Genomic DNA, 15,350 nt, shown 5'->3' with positions numbered 1-15,350 from the left:
ACACCCGCTAGTCGAGTGTAAACGGTTTATTAATGCTTCTTTTTCTTTTTTAAATAATTTTAATAAATATTTCTTAAGAGTAGTTTTTGAAGTGAACTGTGCATTAGGATTGTGTACAATTTTAATATATCATTGCCAATTATGATGCAGGTCATCATTGGACGTGAAAGAACAATATGACGTTTAAGCGAAAGGTCTCTCCACGAGTCTTTATGCTTGTATGGGTTAAAGCAGAACATTTTATCCTTCTTTTTGAGCTGGAGAGAGAGAGAGAGAGATCAAAGTGGCTTAAACAATCAACCTTCTATATACCATATAAGATACAGCTATATATATAGTAAATGCGATATTCTTTTATATATGCGTATACGTATAGTATTATACATAGTGTTAGAACATTGGACGGGCCGTAATCGCCCGAAAATATCAATTTTTTACCCGATGTCCGATTCGTTCAAAATTTTTAGGCCGCCCGGCTGAGCCTGAGAAGCTCCGTGGACGGGCCTCGGGCCTGACTTTGGCCGCCCTAACCCGTCCGAATAGCCCAAATTTTTTTTTTATATTTTTTAATTTTTATAATTATTAAGTTATTTTCTGTTAAAATTATATAAAAATTAAAATCAACATTCAACACACATTATTAACACAATTTAATAAATTAGTTTTGTATATTAATTTTTAAATTCGTAATTCATGATTGTCTCGTTAAAAATCTTACCAAGAAAAACTCAATTGTGATAAAAACTTAGTAAGGAAAAAAGAGTGCAATCATTTTGTGACGAATTACAAATTTTACAAACTTACAAAGTCTAAATATACAATTACAATGTCAAAAGCAAATACATATTTACAAATTACAAATTTACAATTTAATTTGAAGCTGAAAGATCGTCTTCATAATTAAATGTTAATCTATTAAATTCATCGATCCATTCTTGACTTGTCAGTAAAATTGTATCTTGTAGACGTTGATCGGCATGATCCCAATCCTTAATGCAGATCAAGGCTTCAATAATGTCCTTTTGCAATGCGTTTCGGCGTTCCTCAAGTATTCGTCCTATCGTACTGAAGGCTTGTTCGGATGAAATAGTGGAGACTGGAATAAAAAATATATCCATTGAAAATCGAGTTAGGATTGGCCAAGTTAAATCTCGTGCCCTCCACCGTTGAACTAAGTCAAACGATTCTCTAGTACCGTCGACTACTAAGCTCTCACTGAGGTACGCCATAAGCTCGTTGAAGCCGCCGCTGCCACCTGTTGATGAAGATCCACTCCCAGCTTCTGTTTGAGTTGTCTTCTTCTTATTCTTCAACCCAAAAACATTCAAGAATGAATGGCAATGACAAACAAAATATCTGTCGTTAACGCAACACACCCGCTAGTCGAGTGTAAACGGTTTATTAATGCTTCTTTTTCTTTTTTAAATAATTTTAATAAATATTTCTTAAGAGTAGTTTTTGAAGTGAACTGTGCATTAGGATTGTGTACAATTTTAATATATCATTGCCAATTATGATGCTCTACAAAACTAAGTGGTTGATCTAATGCAGCTATCATTCGCGCAACTTTCATACGATCTACTTGCGGATCGTATTTCTAAATGGTTAGACCACCGGTTGCGCGATTAAAAGATAATTGTATTTGGCGGAGTTCGGGTCCGCTGGACTGGCTAAGCTTTCGAAGACACTTTTTAGAGTGTCTTCTCAAGTGTGTGGTGTCGTGAATATTGTCACTTTGTTATTTAGATAAACAATATGTACATTGAGCTCTATGTTTAGTGTTACATTCATTGTCGATCTCCTCAATTGTGTCGAAGTGATCCCAAACTGTCAAGGTGCGCTTGCATTTCCTCCTAGATGTTGCAACACTTGCAGATCCAGTCACACTTGCACTCGCCGCTTCTCCACGCCTACTACCATTGCGACCACGACCTCCAGTATGTCCACCAGGGCTCGGATTAATAGATTCGTGCGTAACAAATTCATTAGTGGGAAATTTTTCTTCTTCCACGTTGTGTTGGGCATCAACAGGAATACCACTATAACCAAAAGAATCCATTATAAAAAAATAAGAGCGATTTGAGAGAGAGAGAGCTTTAGGATAATGTGATAGTTTTTAGAAAAATTGTGAGAGAGATTGAGAGAGATTGAGAGAAATTGAAAGGGATTGAGAGAGTTTGAGTGAGAAAAATGTGTGGGGGATGAGGAGTATTTATAAGAAAATTTTTGGGTTAAAAAATTGATTTTTTCCCCCAAATTCAGATCCAATAGCTATTTTTTTCTGGCGGGTCGGGTTCGGGCAAAAAATCGGGCAACGGTAAAAAAATAGCCGTTGGGGCCAGGCTTCGGGTCGGGTCAGGCTCCAACGGTAAAAAAAAAATTTATCCGCTGGTCGGCTCAGGCTCCGAGCAGATTGGGCCTGACCGGAAAAATTCAAAAAAATTCTGGCAGACGGCGATAACACGGCGGCGGGATCCAGTGAGTTATTCATTTTCGAGCTACCCGAGCCCGAGCCCAAAAAATTAAGTTGGACGGGCTGACATTTGAGCCTGCCTGCCAAGCTTAAAAAATTCGGGTCTCGGGCCGGCCCGCTGGCCCAAAGTTCCAACACTGATTGTACATGGTATACACACACGCTAGCTTTTCACTTTATTTCAGATTAGCAAACTTATAAGAAACATTATATCAGTCTCATTATCTCATACATGAACATGCATGAGAAAGTGAGGTGCAAGTCGTATATTGCATTTAATTAGTGTATACTTGCTTAAGGTAACCTAACAATCCATTGTTTTTCTAACGGTTGGATGTACTTATTTTTTGACTTTTACTTAATTTTATGCAGATTTAACGAAAAAAAAAATTTAACATACTAAAATATTAGTGTACCGGAAAAAGTCTTTTTTTTATTACTTTTTTAAGAACTAGATGAAAAGGTGAATTTCGTTGCTAACTTATAGAAGATCCAAGTTAAAGTTCGCAGATTTCCCCTGGGTTGATTGATTTTTCACCAGGCTTTCATGGGACTTTTCTAAATACATATACATATATATATATATATAAAACCATTATGGTTACAAATATCAACACCTTTTGTTTCTCATTTTTCAATTTGTTGGCCCGCCACCCTGTTAGATGAGGTCAAATTGAAGATCCCCGACATGACGCTTTCCAAATTACATTATCACACATGAACTCGTCAGTTATATGTTCCCTGAAAATAAAGAGGAAAAGAAAAAGAATTAAAGTGAAATACTTATGTCTTTGGTCCAATATTCCATCAACTATATGTGTGTGTATACACACACACACACACACATCATTTTTGGCCTGCAGTACAGACAGATAGATTAGATTAGGCGGACCATTCCTCAACCAATCATCTAGTCGGTGGCTGTTAGTCATTGCCTAATTTGTCCACAAAAGTCCCCCAGAAAAGAAAAGGAAGAAAAAAGTTTGGTCACAAAAAGATGTCGTTTCTTCCATTATTATGTCTTTGGAACAAAATAAATTAAGGTTGTAACATGAGCAGAAAAATGGAACCACGTTTGAGCTGTTTTTGAACATAGGGAAGGGAAGGGAAGGGAAGCCATATGCATATGCTTTAAAGGCCAAGTTGATGGGCGTTTTTAGTTGAGGTGGACACAGAATCTAGGCCATTAGTTTCACTGTTTAAAGCCTAGCAAAAGAAATGAGCGAGCAACAACCAAAAAAAAAAAAAGCACTTTTTACTTTTAGGAAGCTTATCACATGGTTTGGGACCCTCCACTGTGTGGACTAACTTTTCAGTTAGGCTGCAACAAGTTCTCTCTCGAAAATATGTTCAAAAAGGCCATGATATAAGAAATCTATGCGTTTGCGTGAAGTCAAATTTGTTTGGTAACACCGTAATAAAACAAAAAAAAAGTAACAAATAAAAAGATTTTCTCCGATAGGCTTCTTTACTAGTAGTATCAGTTTTTGACCACTTAATATAGTCAAATTTACAATGGGTTAAAAAAGTACGCAGAAGAAAATTTTTAATACAGATTTAATGGTTAAAAAGTAGAGAAAAACTAATAGCTCATTTCTTCCGGACCTACTAGAGAACTCCTATAAATAAAAGGAAGAAAAAAATTTATGGCCATATAATTGAAACTTTTGTGGTAAAGCATTCAAAAGAAAAGGGGGCGTTATTGTGCTCACCATGAAAAGGTGAAACAGAGAGGTGGGCACGGATGCTTGTGTGTTGCTAATGCGTGAAAACTATCAAAAACATTCTCACTAACTCAAGAATCTGCTCTTATATACATCCATAGACATCCTTGTTCTCGTCACTTGTTTTATCATTCGAAAAGTCGATACATGTTCTTAAACCTAAAGCCAAATCCCATGTATTCAAGCTCAGGAAAAGATTTGATGATCTCATTTTTTACATAGTTAGTAACAAGCTTTTCAAAACCAGAAATTATACTGGTTGACAACCGACCTTGCTTGATATGGCTCACTGATTAGCTTTAAATGAGCGTGTGACAACCTTGCAAATTTGCAATCAGGTAATTGTGCAGCCCAAAAAGAGAGATAATAAGAAAAGTGGAAAATCAGGGGAACAAAAGCAAACAACTATGTTCATGTACTATACATTTATATATTTTATATTGGAAAATGATAATACTGTTGATATTACATATTGATATTTTCTACGCAGAAGCAAGGCATATGCTGTATGCATTGAAAGAACACAATAGTCGTGTAAAACTATCCTGTACAATCCACCTTAAGAAAAGGCATGCTTTATTACAAGCCACAATTTACAAAAAGACGGCAGTTAAGGAAGCCAGAGTTATACTTACCGCTATTTTTCCTTTTTATCGTCAATAAAAAAACTCCTGTCCTGATCCGCAGTCTTGAAACATCAAGGAACAGTTAACAAATCTCTCAAGCAGTCAATAAAATCTTGAACCGCGGGGGGCATTGCCTCTGTAATATGGTTCATTAGCAGGAAAATGTCCCTATTGAGGTCTAGGGGCTTGAGGTTGAGTACCATAAGGTGAACCTAATCATAAAAATAAAAAAAACAAGTTGTCCGTGAAGAGAGTCAATGATGTGTAATATGCACTAAATTACTAATGCAACAAAGGATACCCTAACGATGATATAACGTAAAATAGACTAAAAACTGGAAAACAAATAACAACTCCACATGCAATATTAAAGGTACCATCAGGAATATCAGACCCAGAGTACCCGTTATTACCAATTTGCAGCAAACTATACCGGGATAGGCAAATGTCAAGCAACATAGGGTAAAATGCAATATATTAAATCAATCTTTCAAAGAATAGCATTTGAGCAAAAAGAAGAGGCGAAATTAACATCACCAATTTTTTAAAAGCATGTTAGCACGTACGGTAACATAAGGACACATGTTTCAAGCAAAAAATATAATAATAATAAAAATAAATAAATAATGACACTTGCTCAGTTATGGGCAAATAGAAAATTGCAAACAACTGCTACAATGTCTATAGAGTAGCCCTCTCCTGTCTACCTACCATAGGGCGCCAGAGGACTTGGACAAAATGGAGGTGCTCTTGGAGCTGCTTGCTGATAAGAGCTGAGATTTTGAGGACCACTATAATGAGCAGGAGAAACATTATAATGGAGTGAAGCCCTGGTGCTTTCAAGAGGAAGAGGTTCAATCATACTATTACTACTATAGTTATTAATGGAGGCACCGAAATTATTACTATTGCCATCAACATCTGATCGGCTGCAAGTTTCAACCCCATAATTGGGGTAGTAACCACTATTATCTCTATGGAAAGAACTTTCATAATTTGAATTAGTACAAGTTCCATGCAGAGTAGTTGCTTTATGTGCGGGAAAACTTTGTTTTCCTCGGTATGCTTCTGGAAGCGATCTTGTACTTCCAAGCTGTCCAGTGACCTGTTAACAGGCAGACAATGGCAAAGTCAAAACGGAACACAGGAAATGAAGGCATAAAGAAAGTAATGACAAGATACAATAATAAATAAATGAATATGAAAGTAGTCAACTTATATTTATACCTGTGACCAGAGAGCATATTACAAGAATTAAACAAAGATGTATGGAAAAACTCAAGAGTCTCAACTTACTTGGTCGAGAATTTGGTAATTGGTACACTTCGATGGAGGGGCAGGTAAATAAGAACACATCCAATTTTCACTCGTAACTGAATCAAAGGAAACTAAATGAGAACCATATGCCTACAAAATGTCAAAACTACTGAACCAGATCCAGCTTGCAGCAAGGAGACGTGTTAGACAGAAACCTGTTGATGGTCCTTGATATTGCAGTGAAGGCATAGGATGTGGCCGGATGGGGCTCTCCCAAGGTGAATAGCTAGAAGTGGAACTTGACCAAACAGAGCTTCCCTGAGGATAAGGTGAGGAGTCATTCCTTGAGTTCGAATTGGATTTAGGTTCCAATGACCACTTCATTTCATCCAAACTTCTTTGAGATTCTACTTGGTCAAGTTCTGAAAATACAACCTTATATAGAGGAAAACAGAATTAGACAAAAAAACAGTCACAGCAGCAAAACTAACCGAAGTTTGTATCTGATTTACCTCATCAAAGTACTCATCTGAACCAGGCATATCCTTGTTGATAGGCAAGACATAATTGGCCGCCAAAACGTAATGCAAGCCAGAATAATTAAAGAATGAGGATATAAGAATGTGATCCATTAAAAAGAAGGGGGGTCAAAAAACTTATGTTGTTAGTACCTAACATGTTGTTTACTGCGTCAGCAGGTACCTCCTTTCCCATTTCTTGAAATCTTTTCTTAGAACGGAGCATCAACTCACCAGGTTGTGGAAATACCACCACAGCTATCTGAATGGGGGGGAAAATAGAACAGAAAAATTCACTACACGCAGGTGGTAAATATTCTCTCCAAATATATCTTCTTGAAGAGAGCAAATGGTTTCAGCTTACGTTTACGTGCACTCTTGAAAACATTTGTCTGATCAATTATGTAATTGCGATGTGTATTTGCTGCTCTTGATAAAGGGGTATTAAAAACTCCAGTAGCACGATCCATGAGGTGATCAAACCTTTCACCATAATTTTGCTTACGCAAATGTCCTGGCACCTATAGAGATCACCTTCTGTCAAGGGTAAGAAAGGAAAGTGACATAGTAGAAAATTAGCTTGCGCATTTGGAATAACAACACGAGCCGAGCTCCCACATAAATACACATGCACACAGTCATGCGCGCACACAAAAGAAAGAAGAAGAAGAAAGAAAGTGGGTAAACCTTCATTCGATCAAGAGCTAGATTCGTGCCAAGCGTTAAATAACGCTTCTCAGGATGCTCTTTCACCCATTTCTCCGCCCAGGTAGTCTTTCCTGATGCTGGTAATCCCACCATCATTATCACTTCACAATCCCCAATGTCAGAAAAAATGGGTCCCATTACGGCATTTCCATCCTCAAGAGCAGATTCCCAAGGCTTAAATCCTTCTTCAGGGACAAGCCCATCTTCAACACTGAACTGCAACTGAACGACAACGTTTTTTAGCAAAACATGAGGATAAAATGCTGATTTCCACTGTAGCTTTCTCACGGGGGAATGCACCACTCCCAGACCCTTTGGACCAGCATCAAATTTCTTTGCTATACCCAACCATTTACCATTCTTGGAGAAACCAATTGAAGCAAATGGTTTTTCTTCAAGATTAACAGTACAAACAATTGTATCTCCAACCCCAAACTTCTCACCATAATCCAAAAACTTCCCGTCATTTGAAAACTTTCCTGTGCCTCCAAAGCCAAAGCTATGCTCAGTTTCCCCTAGGTTTCCTACTGAATCATCTCCCCTAGAGACGCCAAGACGGCAAACATTCTTCTGCTCGGGGGAAGTGTCCTCCATCTCAACAGGCTGGATAGAGATAATTTTGCAGCTGAAACAATACTTTCCCCCTCTTATACCAACATTGGCACAAGCACCAGACCAACAATATGCAAATCCCTGCTCATGAAGTGCATATCCTTGGAGTCCATTGCCTTCAATAGTAAAATCTGAAGAGGAAAAAAGTTCACCTTTAAGCTTGGGAAAAAACACACCAAAAGTATTCAGTGAAAGTTTTCACATAGGAAATGATTTAGCCATTCAGGTTTTGAATCATTCAGTGAAAAAACATGCAAAAGGTATGATAATTTCTACTATTACAAGCATATTCTATTGATATCTGAAGGAAACAGTTAACAATAATCGGAAGACAAAAAAGCTCTTTAGTTTCTTTTATAGAGCCTCGAAATCCACCAAACCTGCTTAGTTGCCTCGAGTTCAAAATTGTAGCCCTGCCAACTGCCAAGCGGTAAGCCTACATTCTTTAAAAGACATCAAACTCCTAGTTATTTACCAGGTATCAGTCCCCAACCACCATGTTTCTTATCATCTTCTGTGACGACTTTAATCGTTCAGTTTTATCATATTCTCCCCTTTTCCTAAACTTCGTTGCAAAACATTTAAAGTGTATATGTATTTGTATATACACACCAGTATATATACACCCGATATATACATACCAACACGACTCTACACTTTTATCCTAAAATCAAAAAACAAAAACAAAAAAAAACAAAAACACTACTCTGCACATTCACAAGCTAACTCAAAGAAGTATCTTCAGTATAAGAAACTCATAAAGAGATAAACTTTAGTCAGCTCTCACGCCACAGAGGCATTTTCTCGTACAAGATTGCTTTCATCAATTATAATTCCGTAACTTCATCAATATTTCATAGACCGAAATACGTTATCGCGTATACACAATTTCATATGAGTACATAATCGAAAAATTTTACAATGGAAAGGATAACGGAAAACAGAGGCGAAAAGGAAATGAGATGGGAGATAGAGAGACCAAAAACCTAAGTCGCAATCGGCGGGATTAAGCACCACGCGCTGCTTCGGTTTCGGTTCCGAAGAACTTGAAGCGTCGTCGAACTTCGCTTTCTTAAACGCCTCAGGTTCGTCGTCTTCGGGAGCTCCGCGCTTCGTCGACGCCATTGACGGAGCTCTTAGAAGGACCGAAGAGGTGGTTGAGACAGGAAAGAGAGAATAGAGCGCGAAATGGGAGCAGCGCAGGTATTCTTGGGCTACATTAGATTACGAAGAGCCCGAGCTTGGGCCTTCTCCACGGCTTTTTTGTGATTAGGAATTAGGATACTAGATTTGGGGTGATGAGCTCACTTTGAGTTCAAAGCTTGAGGAAAGAACGTGGCATGCCATCAAAATTCAAAAGTTTTTTGAGTTTTATACGTAGAGAAATGTTAACGACTCTTTTTTTATAAATTTTTTTATTATTTTATATATTTATTATTTAACACATAAATTTTATTTTTTTATTTTTTATTTAAATAATATATTATAATAATAAAATTTACGTGTTTAACAATAAAAAATAAATAATGACAAAGAGAGAATAATGTTAATATTTCTCTTATATTTATTTATGTTACTTTAATTTATCTTAGTAGAATCTTTACTGATGCCACTCATTATATAGGGTGAGAATTATGTCCTAGAACAGGTCTCTAAAGCCCTGTTTCGAACCCGGATTATTTGGAGGAAATGAAAAAAATCTGATGGATTTTAGGGCTTGCTCTTTTGAGTGAAAAACTCAATAAAAGGTAATTCGAGTTACAATTTTATTTGAGTTCATGTTCTTTTAAGTTTAAACTCGAGTTCCAACTCGAGTTTAGGACTAAAACTCGAGTTCAAGTTTCCCCTTCAACTCGAGTTCAGAAATTCGAACTCAAATTAATGAACAGTATTTTTTTAATTCTTAAAAATACTATAAATTTTTCTTTTTAATTCTGACTGAGATGATTTTTTTCTATGCTTTGACAACGAAAAGACGAATAAAACTCGATCCATATACCCTATCAAAATTTTTCATCAGCATTAAAATACTATCTAAATATAAATTTAAGTTTTGACTCACTCAAACACAAACTTAAAAAGATTCTTATCTCAAACCATAACTCAAATGTACACAACCAAACACAAACTCAAATTACAAGTTCAACTCAAGTTATAACTCAAATTTAACTCAAGTTACAACCAAACACAAACTCACAGACGGCGGGGCGCAATCACAGAATAGAAACGGAAACGGAAACAAACAGGCTCTTCTATTTTTTTCCCCCTTCTTTATTTTTTTTTTCTTTTTCCTTCAAATTTTCTTTCCCCCACAAAATCCAACTTCCAAACATAGCCTAAGGATTGGTCAAAGATCAACAAATAGGGAAATTAACTCTGTTGGTCATTTCCCCTAAAAAAAAAAACTCTGTTGGTCACCGACAACGGATACTAAAATAATTTACAAGATTATCATAGGTAATCTATTAGATTATATTGCCAGAATAAAAAAAAAAAAATTGTAGCACTTGATTCTTTCCTTTCTTTGGAAAAAGAATGGAAGAAAGCAAATAATTCAGACAAAAGAAAGAGGCCAAAAAAAAAAAATTTGTTAAATAACACATCAAATTTTGTACAAACAACTAAACTGCACACCAAAAAAAAAAAAAAGACGCACACATCTTCTACTCATGTTGAGCAGTAGTATGACGCAGTAGTTTGTTCAATTTCAACTGCTAAATGAAATAAAAACAATCTTAACAGCTAAAAATTGTTTTAGCTAAAAAGAAATTTATTATTATCATATAAAGGTTCAAATTAATTGCAAATGCACCAAAAAAAACACACACACACACGCACGTTCCACAACTTCTCAAGCTAAAACTTTTCGACGATAGTTCATCTTGGAACTTTTTTGCTGTATTAGGGCTCGTTCGGTTCACTAATTCGAGTTGAGATGTGATGTTGTGTGAGAACTTTTTACTGTAACAAAAAAGTTAGATGTGACTGTTTTTGAGAGCTTTTTACTGTAGCAAAACTCAAATTCTAAATTCGAATCAGCGAAATGAACGGGGCCGGAAAGTTGACTGTTGATTATGAGATTTTTTTTTGGTCACTAGATTAGGCATTCACGGTGTGTGCACGTGGAAAATGAAGGAGTTACAACTTCTAAAATGGGATACCTATTTTGAGAAGAGAGGGGGGAAAAGGTGGAAGAAGAATAAACGCAATTAACTCTCAGTTTGTCTTTTTGATGTACTACATTTACGCCTTTTTTTATGCAATTTCTAAAATAAATAGGACCAACTCTGCCAGTTGATAACGATGTGCAAATTGGAAGCGCAATAGTTTTGTTGGCTAAAGATGATTCAGGACTGCATGTGAAATGCAAACGCGAAATGGACGCCTCTCAGTCACATTCATAGGATTGACCAGAGCATGAAGGATCCCATGAAAAACCATTGACATGGGGTTAACAGATACACGCATGACTAGGCGTCTACACAAGGGAATTCACCTTTTTTGTCAAAGGAAGTTTCTTAGGCAATATTCTATGTCCTGAGTGACATCTTATTTCCGGTGAGGTTATTCTTTCCGTAGGGTTTTTTTTTTTTTTTTTCCTCTTCTTTTTATATAGTGCGGGCTCTTTAGCTCCCACAAAAAAATGGAATTTAAAAAAAATTGAATCACGACCTCGTTCACTTCGCAGATTCGAGTTTTCAATTCGAGCTGAAATGTGACATTTTTTGAGAGCTTTTCACTGTAGCAGAAAAATTTAGATGTGACATTTTCTAAGAGCTTTTTACTGTAGAAACCTAGAACTGAAAACTCGAATCGGTGAAATGAACGAGCCCCATAATTCAATCTGGTTAACATATGCAAACATATACTAAGTTTGGTGGATAGATCTAGAATCATGATTCTGGATCCTAGTTCAGAATTATTGTTTGTTTACAGTGATTCTGAATCATGATTTTGAATTAATATTTGATTTGGATGATTCTGAATCATGATTCAGAATCTGATGTGATATTTTAAATCAAAATCACTCATGATTCTAAAATCACTCCCCATCTTGATTCAAGGTGATTCAAACCCCTGATTCTGAATCATGATTTGAACCTAAAATCGTAAATCATAATTCTGATTTTAAAATTATGATTAGAATCACTCTAATTTAAATCATCGTACTAAACAAACTCTTAAGCACCCAAGAACTTGAGCTTGTTGTCACGTACCCTCGAGTGTCAGGGTAAAGCTGAAGAGGCATGAGGCGAGCTTCACTTTGATGACATTCCCACCGCTCTAAGATCACTTTTTTTTCCCCCCCTAGGTTTCAGATTACCCAAAATGGAGAGTAATTCACATAGGTTCACTTATTTATGTTTTTCAAAAGTCTAATAATTGAACTAAATTACCGCAATATCAAATGGGCCAATAATGTAGGGGATTGACCTACATGTTTTGCAACTTTAAACATTCCATATGTAACCCACCAGAAAAAAGAAAAAACTTGACCCCGCCGGGTCTTGCTTACAAGTTTCTCGCTTTGTCTTTCTAAGCTTTCATCAATTTGTGCCTCGAAAATAAAAAATAAAAAATAAAGCGCGCATGAAATTATTCTATTTCACAAAAATTAAAAGGTAAAGGAAAAGCTCCATGGCCGAAGATTTTCAACACTTTGACCTATCATGTTGAGCTCTTAGTATCTAATGGCATAAAACCACATTCTCTCTCTCTCAATACTTTTATGCCCTCTTTAATATTTCTTAATATTGTATCCCTTGAGAAAGCTCTGTGATATTTCTTATTTAAAGAGAAAATGAAATAATAAATTACAAGTGTAAAAAGTGAATGTAAAGAGTGTTTAAAAGAGTCATAGTAGCATTTCTCTATTACCCGTTTTGTTTTGTTTAAAGTTCATGCACACACGCATATGTACAGCTGTTATTCACTGAGAGCAGAGTACTGCTGGTTGTTGTCCACCATAAGTCTCTAACGCGTATAGTTTTACGGTGATGTGAAACTGATGCTTCCATGCCCTTTCGAGCGACAGCAAAATGCCAAACTAATGTTTCTTTTAGACAATCATGCTAAAATTGGGAAAAAAGAGGGGAAAAAAAACCTTCAGAAAAAATAAAAATGGCAGTTCTAACACGCCAAAAATGCTCCAATTAATGAATGCACATTGCGTAGACTGTCAACTTTAGCGATCTATTATCTAATCACAGTCCAAACGACATAGATACTAGACCGTGGTAAGACATTCCAAGAATCTTGCATTCTCTGAGGATCCCATTAATAATATCTTTTGAGACTTGACCATCTCGAATCTTGAACTCCCCACTCTGATAGATATCCCTAATTCCTATAATGAAAACTATGCAATTCGATATACATGGATCTTACATGGATGATGGACTCGCCTTCTAAAATCTTACTTTTTGATTCACTTTCGGGTATTAAAAGCAGGATATATTCAGCAAAGTAAAGGCGAATTCAAAAGCTTTGAACGGAGAGGGCGAAAACAAAAGCTTTGAACGGAGAGAACGAACACAGAAGAGCAAGACAAATAAATAAAAAGCAAACCTTTTTTTGCCCATTTTATTATACAGCTCAAAGAGTATGCGTATTCAACTGTACACTCTAAAAACTTTTTTTTTTTTTTAATCAGATTGAAAGAGCGCAATCTTGCCCTTCAAGAATAGTGGAACATTTTTTTTTTCCTCTCTATCACTCTCTGTTTCGGTCTAGAAATGTACAGAATGATACAAACAAACAATCAATCAATCAAGCCATCCCATTCAATGAAAGGGATTGAACAAACTGGCCTGTAAAGATTCTCTTGACCGTGTACAACCTTGAAACCGATATAAGCAAACCCTCCTACCCTGTAAAGCAATCAGCTAAATCTACAACTACGATTTCCTACCAAGGCACGAGAGTATTTGTATCTACAGAGTCTTTTCAATTGAAGAGATTCACCGATATGCTGTCGAGATTCTTCCCAAAGAGCCGCGACTTAATCGGCCTGGATTGCTTCGGCGCATTCGGAGTTTCGATCTCGTCGCCGACGTCGCCAGAATCCTCCAAATCAATGGCGGTTCGGAATGCGCGGACCTTCTTCGGCGTGCTGTAAGCGAAATGTGATTGCTTCGCCACCAGAGTCTGCAATCGAAAAGCAAAATCGAGATCAATTTCGATACCGAATCCATTTGACCTAAAATCAAAAGAAATGAGCAATTTTAGTAACACTTACCGCTTCTCTGATCGATTTCGATACGTGAGAAAGCTGATTGAGATCCTCATGGTCCACACCACACAGAATCCTAACCTGCAACAAATTGAAAATTCAGATTACTCACCAATCGCATCGGAATCACAAAACCGCCATTAGAGCTTCGCGAAATTAGGGCTTACCAGAACGTCATTGGGCAGAGCTTCGAGAGGAGACCTCTCGAGGTCCATAACCACCGTATTCATCCCGCCACATCGCTTCTTCGTCGGAGTCTTGGGACTCGAATCCCCACTAAGATTGGAAATGACGATCCTCTTTCTCCCAAACGATGTCGAAAAATACCTCACAGGCCCTAACTCCAAACCCTCATCGCCGACGAATCCACCGCGCTTCGGCCCCGTAAAACTCCTGCACTTCTTCCCCAACGCCATTTTCTCCGATCACGTCCGCAAATCAAGATTCAGAAATCCTGCACAAAAACAGAGCCATGGAAGATGAGATTAATGGCTAATAAAGAACCCAAAAAAAAAAACCCCCCCTAGAATGCAAATTCGATTGAGGAAGATTGAGAGAATATAACAAACCTTGTTCTCTAGATTAAGCCTTAGATTATTTTGCGATTCTGACTCTGGTTTGTCACCACCGCGTTAAAAACGGCTTGCTGTGAAAATAGAAACAAAAGAAACTACTCCTCGAAATTACGGGGGGGAGTTGCTTTAAATCTCTTTTATATAGAGGGAAAGTATCGTTTTTGCTTTTTCGAAAACTGTGCTGTGAAAAAAAATGCTTTCTATCTACGCGGTTTGCGGAATCTACTGGAATTTTCCAAAGGATAAAAAAATCTTCGTCCTTTCCCTTCGTGCGCTTTGATTTATTTTTATTATTTATTATATATATATATATATATATATTTTTTTTTTTTTCTCTTTTGGCATTTCTCGGGAAAAGTTTCTCTCTTTGGCGGTTAAGAAAGATGTAACTGAGAGAGGGAAAACTAGCCGTTTGAATGGGACACGTGGCGAAACCAGGTGGGGGCGGTAGGAAGGAGCATATCTGCTTCTCATCGATGACGTGGCGCTTGGTCGGCCAAAGTCGGCTTGTCGGTAGCTTCCTCAGCACGTTGCGCTTTATTGGACCTGTGCGGTGAGATAGTTAGTGACCGTCAATCTGATAGCGCCACGTCATCACGTTTGTTTTGATTTTGACACGTGTAGG

The 15,350-nt window shown here is 37.0% G+C and overlaps 2 protein-coding genes across 2 annotated transcripts; both read right to left on the bottom strand.

The window, feature by feature from the left end:
* Positions 1-4,626: 4,626 nt before the first annotated feature.
* On the bottom strand, positions 4,627-9,220 carry LOC21389828 (heterogeneous nuclear ribonucleoprotein U-like protein 1). The gene is made up of 9 exons (XM_024163139.1): positions 8,905-9,220; positions 7,286-8,049; positions 6,933-7,119; positions 6,754-6,862; positions 6,593-6,653; positions 6,296-6,515; positions 6,120-6,196; positions 5,535-5,928; positions 4,627-5,035 (listed from the first exon to the last, which is right to left on the bottom strand). The coding sequence occupies exons 1-9, from the start codon at positions 9,041-9,043 to the stop codon at positions 4,992-4,994; spliced, it is 1,995 nt and encodes a 664-aa protein (XP_024018907.1). The 5' UTR covers positions 9,044-9,220; the 3' UTR covers positions 4,627-4,991.
* A 4,243-nt stretch (positions 9,221-13,463) lies between these two features.
* On the bottom strand, positions 13,464-14,995 carry LOC21389827 (F-box protein SKIP27). Its single transcript, XM_010094332.2, has 4 exons — positions 14,720-14,995; positions 14,318-14,604; positions 14,157-14,231; positions 13,464-14,065 (listed from the first exon to the last, which is right to left on the bottom strand). The coding sequence occupies exons 2-4, from the start codon at positions 14,564-14,566 to the stop codon at positions 13,865-13,867; spliced, it is 525 nt and encodes a 174-aa protein (XP_010092634.1). The 5' UTR covers positions 14,567-14,604; positions 14,720-14,995; the 3' UTR covers positions 13,464-13,864.
* Positions 14,996-15,350: the final 355 nt, after the last annotated feature.

This window comes from Morus notabilis, unplaced genomic scaffold (genome assembly GCF_000414095.1).
Source record: "Morus notabilis unplaced genomic scaffold, ASM41409v2 Scaffold2307, whole genome shotgun sequence".
Taxonomy (NCBI): Eukaryota; Viridiplantae; Streptophyta; class Magnoliopsida; order Rosales; family Moraceae; genus Morus; species Morus notabilis.
This window is presented reverse-complemented; position numbering and strand designations above follow the sequence as displayed.